Here is a 13462-nt window from a genome sequence, read left to right as displayed (position 1 = left end):
ACTTCCCGACATAGAATACAGTGAAAAGGCTCAAGAGTGCTATTTAAGTTGCTTTCAGGGAGAACATGTACTATTGTTCACGATAAAAATTAATTTTTCTGCATAGTTTTTATTAAAAATGTGGTGAATAGCCTTTTCACTGCAGCTGGGATGTATATTTCCCAGTGAACACACCCTCTCACACTACAACAGGAACAAATGTTTCCCTATTGTCATTGAAAATTGCTGCATAAAATAAGTCGGAAAGTATTTACTGGCATCCCACCTAATGTTGATATATGGTTTCCTTCAATACTTTAAATCAGCCCTTCAATAACCAACAAGATGCCTAAGCAGAATGTACGATAACTGCATGCTGACTGTGCCAGCATCGATAGAATGGCGAGTAGTAACCCTAATTGCTATGTAAATATGCTTGATGTTCTTGATTCAGATAGCTTAGAAGATAGTGAAAGTGAGTCAAGTGGTGTTCAATGTTGTGATGATGAAGAGGTAATGAGACAAGAGGATGAACCTGGACCAAGCAGAGGAAGGCATAAACAGCATTGAAAATGGGAAACATTTGTCCCAGTCACAGTATGAGGGGGTGGGAGCACTGAGAAATATATGTACCAGCTGCATGGAATGGGTTAAAGAATTACTTTGACACTGATGTTTTAAAATACTAAAAGAATAATTATTAATTAACATTTATACACCACTTAAAGCATTGTAAACACTCACTATATAACGTTAGTAATAGTAGGCCTATTTGTAGTCTAATTTAATACATAAACGTAATACAAAGCTTAGCTGAAACACTACTTGGTAAATATTATTTTGCTTTTAGCTACACCTCAGTGTCATAAAATTTCTGAATCAAATTATTTTGCTGTTATATTGCTGAAGTTATCAAAAAATAAAGAATAAAAAACAAAACTCTCTAACAAGTCAGCATGAATATTGAGCATTCAACATAAACTCCATAGTTGGCCTAAGAACAATCAGGTGATAGTTTTGTTACTAAGCGACAATGTATGTTGCTGATCATTACCAAAAATGGAGCATGAAAGTGTTCTCGACAGAGACAATGAGCTTTTTATAGTTAGTGATAGTTTTATAGTTACGTGACAGTTGCAAGGATGTTCAAAATGACCAAGCTCATATAGAGAGAGTTAACCAGTAATGAACAATTTATTGATCATTCAAGTAATCCTAAAAGTTAGTAATTCTTATAAGTTATAATTTCATGTTTTTTAAACATTACTGAAAGCAAAAACTACTTTTGCATCACAAAAACCTTCTTAGAATACATACTGTTAAAAAGTTTTTGATTTTGTGCTTGTTTTTTCTTCTCTAATCAAATTTCTCATGTCTATATTTAACATCTAAATCTCTGGTAACTAATGATACTACTTTATTTTAATCCTATTAGATCTGGCTATTTCTTTTTGAAGCAGGTTATGTATTTCTCATGAAATTTCATTCCAAAATTAAAACTAGTAGATGAAATTGAAATCTAACAGGAACTTGGATTTATTTACATTTTATGCATTATCAGCTTAGAGATCTTGGGAAATTATGTTAAGAAAAGGTTTTTTATAAGAAATAATTAAGATACTTACATTTGCTCCAGATTTGAACTTCTTATTTTTATGTTTCAGCACATTATTCTAAAGATCTCCAATAATGTTTTATCATTCCATAAAGTGTACTTTTTTTCTATTTGTTAATCACATACTTCCTCAGGTTTACAATTATTATACAAGAACAAAATTAATATTTCTAACCCAACCAAAACAATAAGCTAGCTCACATCTTTTATTCCTAGTTAGGATTTCACCTGCATATATTTTACAAACTTAAAACTTGCTTCATAAATTTATTTCAAATTTGTGTTTCAATGTGCCCCAAGTAGGTCTATAGGGCCAGTAAAACAACCATATCAACAGAATACATGTTTAATTGCCAGCAACATACACAGAACATTTTTCTTCTCACTGACTCAGTGTGGACAGATTTGAACGATACTGTATAAACTATAGTGTGCTCTTGTCTGTTACAGTACTTGAATACAGTTTTTACTTTACCTTTTAAACAAGTTTATTTTAGGAAATATTCTTATATGTGGCTTCATGATGCAAAGTGCAACTTTACTACAACACTATAGTGAATGTATTCCAAACTCGCAGTACAGAAATTTGGATAATGCCAATGTATGTTCTGGCTAAATGAAACCGTAAGAGTTCACCAAAGTAAACACACCCAATAATTACCAAAGAAAATGATCTTACAGCAACTAACAACATTATTTTAAGTAATGCACTGCTCATTATAACAGTCTAAAGGCAAGAAATATTGGAATTAGAAACCTGAGCTTTCTTTTTATGCATTCCCAACCTTGCTGTGGAAATGTATTGTCTAGATGTTCTCCCAAACACCTTCCCATACTTCAGCTCTATTTTTATATGGATGTGTTTAGCCTACACAGACAACATGGTTTATTTATTCATTTTCACACAGTCTTAGTTTCAAATATATCAGAACTCCCAAGTGAACAAGACCTCAGTTTAGTTGCTAGGAAAAAGCCTGTTATCCAAGAAATGAAAATGGTACATCTTTCATAAATATTAACAGATGTTATCTTGCTTATGATGAATAGTTAGATAAGATTCCTTCATTACAATTATTTTTCTGTGTATTTTGTGATTAGGTCTATACACATACATCGAAACTGCACGTGGAATGATAATTTACAATAATGTATATAATGTAAGAAGCACTTATAATTTTATGTCCAAATTAAAGAAACTGATTATATATACTAGTACTATCTGGCACTTACATAAAATATTAATTTTGTGTGTTTATCAAGGCTCAAAGATAGTAATAAATAACAAAATAGTTTACTCTATAGAGAGAACATAATTTCATATAATTTTACTGGACAGAGTTGTATGACAGTCTTGTAAGATAAGATTATTTTCAATTTCCAAAACTTGGCCAATATTTTGTTGCTACACAGTGTAAGCATCCAAGCATTATGGGTGATTATGGTTTAGATATTATTTACTACAATTTATGTTTTAGACAGTATGTGTATATTGTGTATGCCATGCTCCTGTTCTAACAGCCTATATATTACTAGTGTGTAACAACTGATACATATTGCATAAAAATTAAATAGTAGGTTGAACAATCATCAAGTTTTTTCTATTTATTCAAAGATGGATGATGTTTCAAGCTAGTGCTCTTCATCAGATCATACAGCTTACAACAAAGGTACATGCACAGAATTCAACAAATTTGCATGAATAGTATTAGGAATGTTGAACGTGAAAATTCTAAGCAAAATTACATCTATTGCATCAAAAGTACAAGTCATGAAAAGATAAATAGATAGCAATTAAAACTTAGACAAGATAGAAATTAAAATTTAAAGAAAAAATGGAAAAATAGAAATCTATAGGAAAGAAAAGCATTCATTTAAACCAGATGGTTGTAGGGTCCTCAAATTGTAGATTAATCTCCTTTCCAGTCACCCTTTTGTGAAAGTCTGTTGGAACACTAATAGTCCAAGAATCAAAAAAGTCTTCAACTGTATGGTTGTTGATGATAAAATGTTTGTCCATAGGTGTATCTTGGTTCTGAAGTTTAATACGTTTTATTTTCGTGCTCGATCACCGAGTGGGAAGCCTGTTTGTCCAATGTATAAACTATTGGATCTTTTTAAAATTCTACAGTAAATGATACATTTAGTGGTACATGTAAAGGACTGTAACATTGTTACCAAAATTGCTGAAGATACAAATAGATTTGCTCACCAGCAAGAAGAGCACCTAAACAATGACACCAGAAATAAAAAATATAAGATACAGTGATGTTAATCCTGAGGAAATTTTAGTTCTCCCTGATGTTACTATTGATATGGGCTTCTCATCTCTTAGGGATTACTGGTATACCATTTCTTCACTTCATCTACCCTGGTTTTCTTTGATATTTTCCAGAGAAAAATTCCTAACTATCATTCACTTTAACTTTTCTAGAGAGTTACATGTTGATAAACAAATGCTGGAAACAAAGGGTATAATTTCACTTAAACATTATTAACCATACAAGCCTACCAAGTGGGGGATTAAACTGTAGGTTCTGGCAGAAGCCATGACTGGATGCTGTCTAAATTTTAAGAGTATACTCTGGTAAAGAGGGATCTGTATCCTCCAATAGTTTAGCTAACAGTTCTAATCACTCTGATGGAAAAGTATCTTAGAAGGGAACATTCTGTCTTTACTGATAACTTTTATACTTCTCCAACTCTGTTTGATAAGTTGCTTCCACTTGGCACTGTAGGAATGACAGGGTCCACTTCCCAGACATGGTCTCAGGTAAATTAAAAATAGGAGAGTGACAGTTTTTCAGCAGTGGCTTATTGACTGCTGTGAACTGATAAAAGGAGATTTTCATTACACAGTACCACAACAATAGAAGTGACAAGAAGACAGGGTGACAGGATTAGCATGCCACAGCTAGTCATTGGTTACAAAAAGTATATGGAATAGGTTAATCTTAATGATCAATTTCTCAGCTATTATGCCATTCCACATAAAACTGTGAAAGAGCGTAAGAAGCTTTTCTTTAGACTTGTTGACTTGCCTGTTGTTAATTCTTATATTATTTTTAAACAGATAAGTAAAAAGGACAAGTACAATAGGACTTCCACTTAGTATTGTGGGAATCCCTTGTGAAACCACTAACTTCATGTAGAGGAGGGCCTTCTCATCTGTCAAGTATTCCATCATCAACAATGTTGGATGTACACGAACGGCTTTCTAGCATTTATTGAAAAAAAAAGGAAAAAGTGCAGATTGTCCACACAAGTTCAATTAAGATGATTTGAAGGCAATGCAAAGTTCATCTGTACGTAATGCACTCTGTAGAGTATCATACTTCTAAGATTCTTCAAAAAAGTTCAATTTTTTTCTACTAAAGCCAGTTAGTTTGTGATGGCTAATTAGGTTTTTACACTTGTTACTTCTACACTTGTTAGAAATGTTCTGAAAATAAATTCAAGCACACACATTTCTAGTACTTGTATTAGAAAACAAAAGCAAAACTCTGGCTAACCCCTTTTTCTTCCTTCTCATCATTTTCTTTTCTTAACAACTAAAGTTTCTTCAGTAGAGGTTTGGTGTTTATAACACCCTTGTTTTTTATATTTGTTTTTTAAACAATCACTGAGCACTTATATTTAGGTCTTTGTTTCCAATGAAATTATATTTTTCAATGTTTCAGAACTTACACATTGCAATGATTTCCTAAACGTTTATTTCACTTTTATGTTTAGCTAATTTTTGACAAAAGACATATTTGACTAGTACCAGATAGCTGATAGATTTTTAATTTGATAACAATGTTGAACTGGAGTGTTAATTTCTTTTGCATTTTACTCATGACTTGTACTAAATTGTATAAAGTATATTTATTTATTTTAAAAGCTGGTTTATTCATTTATCTTACTTACAATACCTAGTATTTGCAGTCATCATTGATGCTCTTGTGCTTATGTAACTTTTGTATATAATTTTTATGTAGTTTCATTTTCTAATTTAATAACTTTTTTTCAGAATATCAAAATAAATTATCATATATTAGTCTTATTTTAATATATATAGAAAAAAAAAGAATTTAGGGTTTTAGACTACAGAGTAAAGACAGTAAGGAGAAAGAAAAAATTACAAGTAGCTTAACTATCATAGTACTAGTAATGCATACAATTGTTACAAACTCATCTTCCTGAATAGTGAATAATATTTTGATTATGATCTAAATATAAAAGATTAACTAAAATATTTTATTTAGTTCTCCTGATTAAACACAAAAGAATATAAAAATTACAATGCCTTTCAATTCAAAGTGCTAAGCCTAATTCACTTCTAAGATTATATATTCAGCCATCAATGAATCTAAATTTTTCTAAGCCTAACATTTGTAAATCATCTTTTTATTTTGAGTTAATACTACAATATAATTAAAACAAATATTTAAATTATATAGCATATTTTTAGCTAATATAATTAAATAAAGGCATGTAACTGCTGTGAAGTTCTTCTCACAAACAGTTGTTTGAAACATTGTTACAAACCAACAGCTTTTGCCAAAATTCCTCACAACTGCTTCATGACAAGTACTAAACTAAATCACACTCGCTATATACTATTTTAAACACATAAAAAGAGCTCTTGTCATGTTTTTAATTCATCATCCTATGATTTGTCAAATGTGAGATAGAGATTGTCATGTAGGATCATGACGAATGAGGCATATCAGACAAGGATTAGTTAAAATTCCAAAGACTATTGCTTATCTTTAGAGTGCTTATTTACAGCCTAAAACATATTTTGGATTTTTTTGTTAAATTTCTCTTTAAATTTAATTAAACAAAACAATTTGATAGAAACAATTACATATTATAGTATTTAGTAAAAAACTAAAATGTGGAAATGAATTTAAATAACTTCTCTATAATTTTATTAATTCAGTGATGCAATTTATCTCTTGAGTAGTGGAAAAAGTCCACTGAGAGTTATAGGGTTAAGATGTTGATTCTTGACAAAAAATAGTTTTAACCACAAGACTGATTCCTGAAGGACAAATACAGATAAACCGAACAAAAAGCATGAACCAAAAAGAAAAAGACAAGCTAATAACTTTATGGTCATAATGAGCTGAAAGTGTGAAGAATATTAAATTAGAGAGACTGGATAGATAAAAAAACTCAAATACACAGTAGAATGAAGATCCCCACAATATAATAAAAAAGGTAAGTTCAAAACACTTCCACTACAAAAACGTGTTCCTAATTAACAAGAAAAATGTGTAATAACACCTACATAAAAAATTATATCCTAGAACTGTAAAAATATGACAATTTTGAAAACATATAACAGCTAAAATAAAACTACAATGAAAAATATACTTTCACAGGATATCAAAAATTTTGGTAACAGGAGGATCTGATACATTTCTTAGAAACCTAGGCCAAACACTTTGATTCAATCTGAGAGTGGTAGTTGAAGTGTTTCCATTTGTCTATATCTAGAGTTATTCACTGACATTGCCATTTTTGTTTATCTAAGATATACTTATTCCTACCACCAGTAAGATACTGATGTGCAGGGAGGTGTAAACGGCTAAACTATAAATGATACACTGGAGTTCATTATACAGCATATGCAGTCATATACATTTATTTTATGAGTCATCCATGTTATGCCACAGCAGTACAGCCTGATATACAGATCACAATTTTAACCTGCAGTAATTTTGGCGTGTTACATACATATGATCATAATTTGATAGGTTGTGATTTTGGTGTCAGCAGACAGTGACACCTGCCATCTTCTGTCGATAATCCTCATGTACTGAGCACACTTTATCAAAATAAGTACCAATTTGAAAGTTTGTTGATGACGTTAAGCATGCATCACATACACAAAAATATGATAAGTAAAAGATAAAAAACAACAACAACAAGGTCCAACAACTAGGTACCAAGACATCAAAAACCACAAGGTCCTGAAATGTAGATATATGAAAAACAATAAGATCCCAAGTTGTAAAAAAAGATGTAACAAAAAAACACAAGGCATATTGAAATACCCAGAGATTACGTGGGTATGTTTCTATTATAATTGACCCACAGCAAAATGGCAAGTGGATATTGTTGTCTTTTCTCATTCCCACAGTTGAAATATATATCAAATTGCATGCAACTTAGTACAATCTTTACAGGTAGCAACTATATCTATAAACCATAAATTACTGCTAAAATCTCTTAATTTACCCTGTATTGGTGAAGATAGATATCTCTTCAAACCATATTCTGTGACATACTGTAGCAAGAAAAGGCTGTAGCAATAAAATCAACAGAGAAGGAAAATCACATAAAAAGCAGAACATGAATTATTATATTTTCAAGGGATGAGAGTTTCATAGTAAATGTAAGCCTATACATTGGGATAAGCATAAAACGTATTTTAAAAAATGAATGAATGTGTTATTTTACAGGCAAGACTCCTTGGAGTTGTGAAGAAATGATAGTTGGAACATTTTTTTCATCTGTCTTTGCAAATTACACTAAATAAATGATATACAATTATATAATAATAAATCTAAAATATGTTTGGGTAAAAATATCACTGAAATAGAGTTAGAATTATATTTGTTACTTAAATTTTGTAATCAAAACATGAAAGGTCTACATTAATTGTGATAAGGTTAATAACTGTGAAAAACCAGCAGAAATAACTAACATATGTCATGAATAAACCCTACTAAATGTAGCTCTAGTTTCAGTGGTAACTTTAAAAACAGGTCGGATATTAGAAGATGTTTCAGCAAGTACCTTTGGCAAAAGTATAGTTACAAGAACTTGGCTAATGGAGGTAAGTTGTTATTACACTGTTAATGGATACAGTCCTTGATGACTTTGTTTTGAGACATGCAGTTTGGAAGAGATAATTTGCTATGAAATAAACGAAGATTTGTGCAGCTACCTAGCATATAGTAACAAGTTTCTTTTTTTTGGTACAAGTGAGTTATAAAATATAAATCCCATCTAAAATGGAGAATACAATAAACAAAAGAAGCAATATCTTCATGTTTTAATATGAACTCCAATACCACATCAACACCTCAAATCATTGAAACAAATATTACTTTAAAAAATGGCACGTTTTTAGTTACCAATAATTACTGGTAAATAATTACTTGTGTCATTTATAATTCTAATTTTCACCACAAAGTCTACCTCTTTTTTAAAAATCCAAAGTGTTCCTGAGATGATGATAAGTGCTGACATGATGACATTAAAGATGAGATCCCGAGTAATCATGGGTTGTTTAACATTACGTGGAGGCTGCTTGAGAACATCATGATCCACTGGTTCAACACCAAGACTGAAACATCAACATATAATCAAAATCAATTAATGTTAAACATGGAAGAAATATAATAGAAAAGAAAATACTTAAAAACTCAGAACACAATGAATCATGTTTTAAATATAAACATCCTATACAACTGCGAAGAGACGACACAAGTATATGTTTGTGAATGACACCACAGCCACTAAGAAAATGATAATGATACCATCTAGTTGAAACCAATGTTTTGCATACATATTCTTATAAATTTTATGTTATTTTTGACAATCACTATAGTATATTCATGTTATTATATGAAGAGAAAAGTACAATAGAACTATTGCTTTTAATTTTAAATCATATATCTTGAACATTTTATGCAATTTAAGCTCAAAACTTGCCTGTGTTTTGATTTAAAAAATTTTGAAATAGATCTTTTTGTATTCATAATACAATTTCTAGACAAGAATTTGGAACTCAAGTAAAATCTAACATCTCACTTGTAGTTAGGTTTCCCACAATCACTCTGAAAACAGGAAATATTTCATTATCGATTTTTAACTTTCTGTATGCTATTTCACAAAGTAAATGAAGCACTGTATTCAGTGGTATAGACTAAGAGCTGGAAAGACAGCTAATTACTTTGAAAAGCTGTGAGAATTAGGCTAAACAACAAAACTAATAAATGCAAGTGAATGATTTAAGATATACACAATTTTGAAAATAGATAATACAAGTAGTGAGTTGGTTACAAATGTATTTTAATTTATTAATAAAACAAAAAACAGACTTCAGAAATTACACCCAAGTGAAGTCACACAATGTGATATAAGACATAGCATTATATGTTACTACCTCTGAGCCGGAGGTCCATCCATAATGATATTAATCCATAGGATCTGCATGGCATTTAGAGGATTGGGAATGTGCATTAGAGTTGAGACAGCAATCAAGGAGAGGGCGGCAATACTCCTGCAAAATTACATTATTGAAGAATTCACTTGTAATGAAAATGTTAATATAAACATATTTAGTTCCTACATACACACACATTAAAAATGTCCTTAGTACTCTTGTTTACAATCTTATATATTATGTCTATGGTAAATCACAAAAGCAAACTTAACATTTTTTTCTTACTATCTTTGTGCACAAGATATAAGATAATCATTTTAATATTTCATCTGATCCACTAGATCATTGGACATGTGACCCTATGTTTTGCGAAACAAAATCAGAACTTTTTTACTTAAGCCTGCAATCACCATAAAACACAGAAGTATCTGATTCCCTAATCAGTGATTTTTATGTTTGTAATTCTAATACTTCTTTCATTTTCACAAATTAAATGCTTATAAAAATAGCAAACATAACATACACTAGAATAAAAAAAAATTATAAAGACTTCTGAAAAAAATGATGTTTTATGTACAGATGTTGAATATGTTATAACAAAAATGACTTTGAATACACAAATGAGCAAGTAATGTGACAATCACAAATTCTTTAAAATTGTGGTGGAACAGCATGTATTAGAATTATATTTTAACACTATTGTGTTTCACAGGTATTGTGATGCCAGAACAAACTGATTGTTTTTGGGAAGGTATTTAATAACCAATTCTGAAACAAAATATTTACAAATTCATATCATAAAGATGTTTTCAAACCAGGCATTTAAAATTTCCAAAACAGGGATATCTTTATTCTTAATGGCATAGGCAAACAAAGGAGAATAAATCAACTTGAGACTCCAGGGCCATCCATATAGAAACATGCAATAAGTCATACCCTAGCAGTGGCAAACAAAGTGGAGCATATTATAACATCAAGTTCAGTAGCAAAAGCTACCCACATGCTCCAGTTAAGTGTATGCAACATAATTCAGGATATTTATCTGGAAATATAAGGCCAATAGGGTATGTGTTCCCCAAGATAAAGCTTCCAGTCATACCACCCATTCAATCATCATATATCTCAAGTGGCTGAAGAAAAAAACAGGTATTCATGCTATTCTATACAAAGACATACTGGTCAAGATCCCGGATGGACTTATATGCAATCAAAATCTTTAAACAGGCACTGATAAACCATCATCTTAATACAATGAATTATGGAAATCCTTCAGAAAGAAGTGGTGTGCTTGGTACATGGCAACCTTACAAAGGAGTCTTTTGCAATGAAAACTACACTGTAGGGCAATTGTCAAGATGCACAATTGTCACACAGAACATGACCAGATGCAGTGATATGGACTGTAACAACACGGTGAGGTTCCAAATCAGTATCATGTCATTTGTGTATGCTAACCAAAACAATGCTAATAACTCATTTTCTTTCAATATACTTAATTTTTATCATTGTTATATAAACAAGAGGGAACCCTCAATAGCCACAAAACTTGAAATTCTTTTAGGCAGGATTACAGTTAATTAATCTATGAGACATTTATTTTCCTCTTTTTTTTTTTTCTTGCTATAAATTTGTGGGGATCACGTATACCCAATTTGATTTTATTACTCATTAGGATCTCTACCACCCTACTCTCAAATTTAAATTATTTTAGGCACAATTAAATTAATTTATGAGACCTTAGGCATGGTCAAATATATCAAAAGGGTTTGACCTTGTGAGCCCAAAACTGTAATTAGATCTCAAATCGGTCAATAGATGATGGAGCTATGAGCTAAAAGTTTGTACTTTGGAAAAAAAAAAAGAGAGAGAAAAAAAACTCTGAGCCATTCTATGCGCCACTTGTACCTTTTTCTTGTATTTTAAAATAGTTCAAATTCAGTTCATTCATTAGGTTTTATTGTTGAAAGAGTATTCCAATAATTTTACTTCAGTACAAGTTTTAGAACAAACTACAAGTTATAACTTCATGGAAATCACAAAATATTGACAGTAATTTGTTCACTATAAATATATTCTGGTACTATTAACGACAAAAAAAAATTTTAATTATAAAAATAATCAAAACTCAACCTCCATACTTGGTACTGTAGAGACATGAAGACAAACAAGCTAAATATGTAACCTGTATGTATCTAAAACAATGCAACTCACTAATATCAGTGTACCCAAGTATTACATATACACAGTAACATACTAAGTTTAACTAAGCCTAAAATATAGCAACATACTAAATCCTAAAATGGGTCAATCTTTGTTTTAGAAAAAAAAAAATAATAATAATAATAATATATTATCTACCCTAATAACAAAAAAAACAACAAAAATATGGCACTCACGTGCTAAGTTGAAAGCGAACAAAATTACGAATGTTGTAAAATATGCCTTTGCCTTCTTCTATAGCTGCCCTGCAAATATAAAAGGAAAAATCTTTTAGTAAATATTGAGTCTACACCTGTAATCAGACACCTTTCAACAATATTAGATAAACTAGTTAAGTGTTATATAAAGTTGGAAAGGTTACATTCAATTTCCAAAATGAGAAATAATCATAAACATTGATTAATAATTTCTGTTCATTTTCGCTAATTCAAATTATTTACTACAGTATTTTTTAAATGTAACTTAAAAATGTGGCATATTAGTTTCCTGATAATTCAAAAGACTTGCTGGAATTTAACAAATTTACCACATAGATACAAATTCTATGTTTATGAAGGAGAAGTTTTAAAACTAACCACTTATAGAATAGATTAAATAAAACTATTGGTGTAAATAGCCACATGAAAAACACCTTACATAAAATAACTGCTAAAAATAAGCCACTTATATAATACCTTATATAACTGGTGAAAAAGAATACCTTATACAAGTCAACTGGCTAAAATAGCCACTTAGAGAATACCTAATATAAGATGATATGTCTGTGAATTTACAAAGCCTCTGCTAAGTCAGTCTGAGTGAAAGGTGATTTTTCATGATAAGAAAATATACTTCTTTTATTTATTTCATATTTAATTTTCCTAACATCTACAACATCCTAAATGAATATCAAAATTTTTTTTGCAAAACTTTATACTTTAACTCTTATTTTTTCTATCCTAATGTGTCTAAGATATACAATTGAGAAAAAAAAATTAAAATATGAAATAAAATCAATAATGTTGTTGTAAAATGCTCTATTACTATTGTTTGGTATGTGTTTTAAGATTACATGGTCAAAATATTGCATAACAACAACAAAACTCAATGTTCATTTCAAGAAGATTATGGAATTATTATAAGTATCTTATGAACAGTTAGAAAGGCAGTTAAATTATGAGTTATAGGACATTATTTTCTTTGGGTATGATATTATTCTGAGTTCTTAGGTGAATTATTTAAATAAAAATTATTTAGTGGACAAGCACCTTCAGGACAAAAAAAGTAGGTTTAAATTTCAGTGAGAACCAAGAGCAAAACTAAAAAAGAGATCAAAGCTAAGTGCTATATTTCATGTTTTTCAGTTATATTTTTTATTTATTGTTATAAAAGTAACTAAAATGTAAAAATTAGAAATGCATTATGCTAAACTAGGTGAGATAATGAAAAATAGTAACCATCTACAATGTATTCTATGACGAGGAACGCACTTTGAGACTAATAAT

General features: G+C 30.2%; 1 protein-coding gene across 1 annotated transcript in view; it reads right to left on the bottom strand.

The window, feature by feature from the left end:
- Positions 1-13462, bottom strand: part of LOC106461559 (calcium-transporting ATPase type 2C member 1-like) — a 31983-nt gene that overhangs the window by 7595 nt on the left and 10926 nt on the right. Inside the window, exons 9-11 of the mRNA XM_013921394.2 lie at positions 12155-12223; positions 9759-9875; positions 8789-8936 (exon numbers count right to left, since the gene is read on the bottom strand). Of these exons, the coding sequence (XP_013776848.1) occupies positions 8789-8936; positions 9759-9875; positions 12155-12223 (334 nt within the window). The remainder of the gene's footprint in view (positions 1-8788; positions 8937-9758; positions 9876-12154; positions 12224-13462) is intronic.

This window comes from Limulus polyphemus, unplaced genomic scaffold (genome assembly GCF_000517525.1).
Source record: "Limulus polyphemus unplaced genomic scaffold, Limulus_polyphemus-2.1.2 Scaffold986, whole genome shotgun sequence".
Lineage (NCBI taxonomy): Eukaryota > Metazoa > Arthropoda > Merostomata > Xiphosura > Limulidae > Limulus > Limulus polyphemus.
Note: the sequence above shows the minus strand (reverse complement) of the source record. Positions and strands in the feature narration are given on the sequence as shown.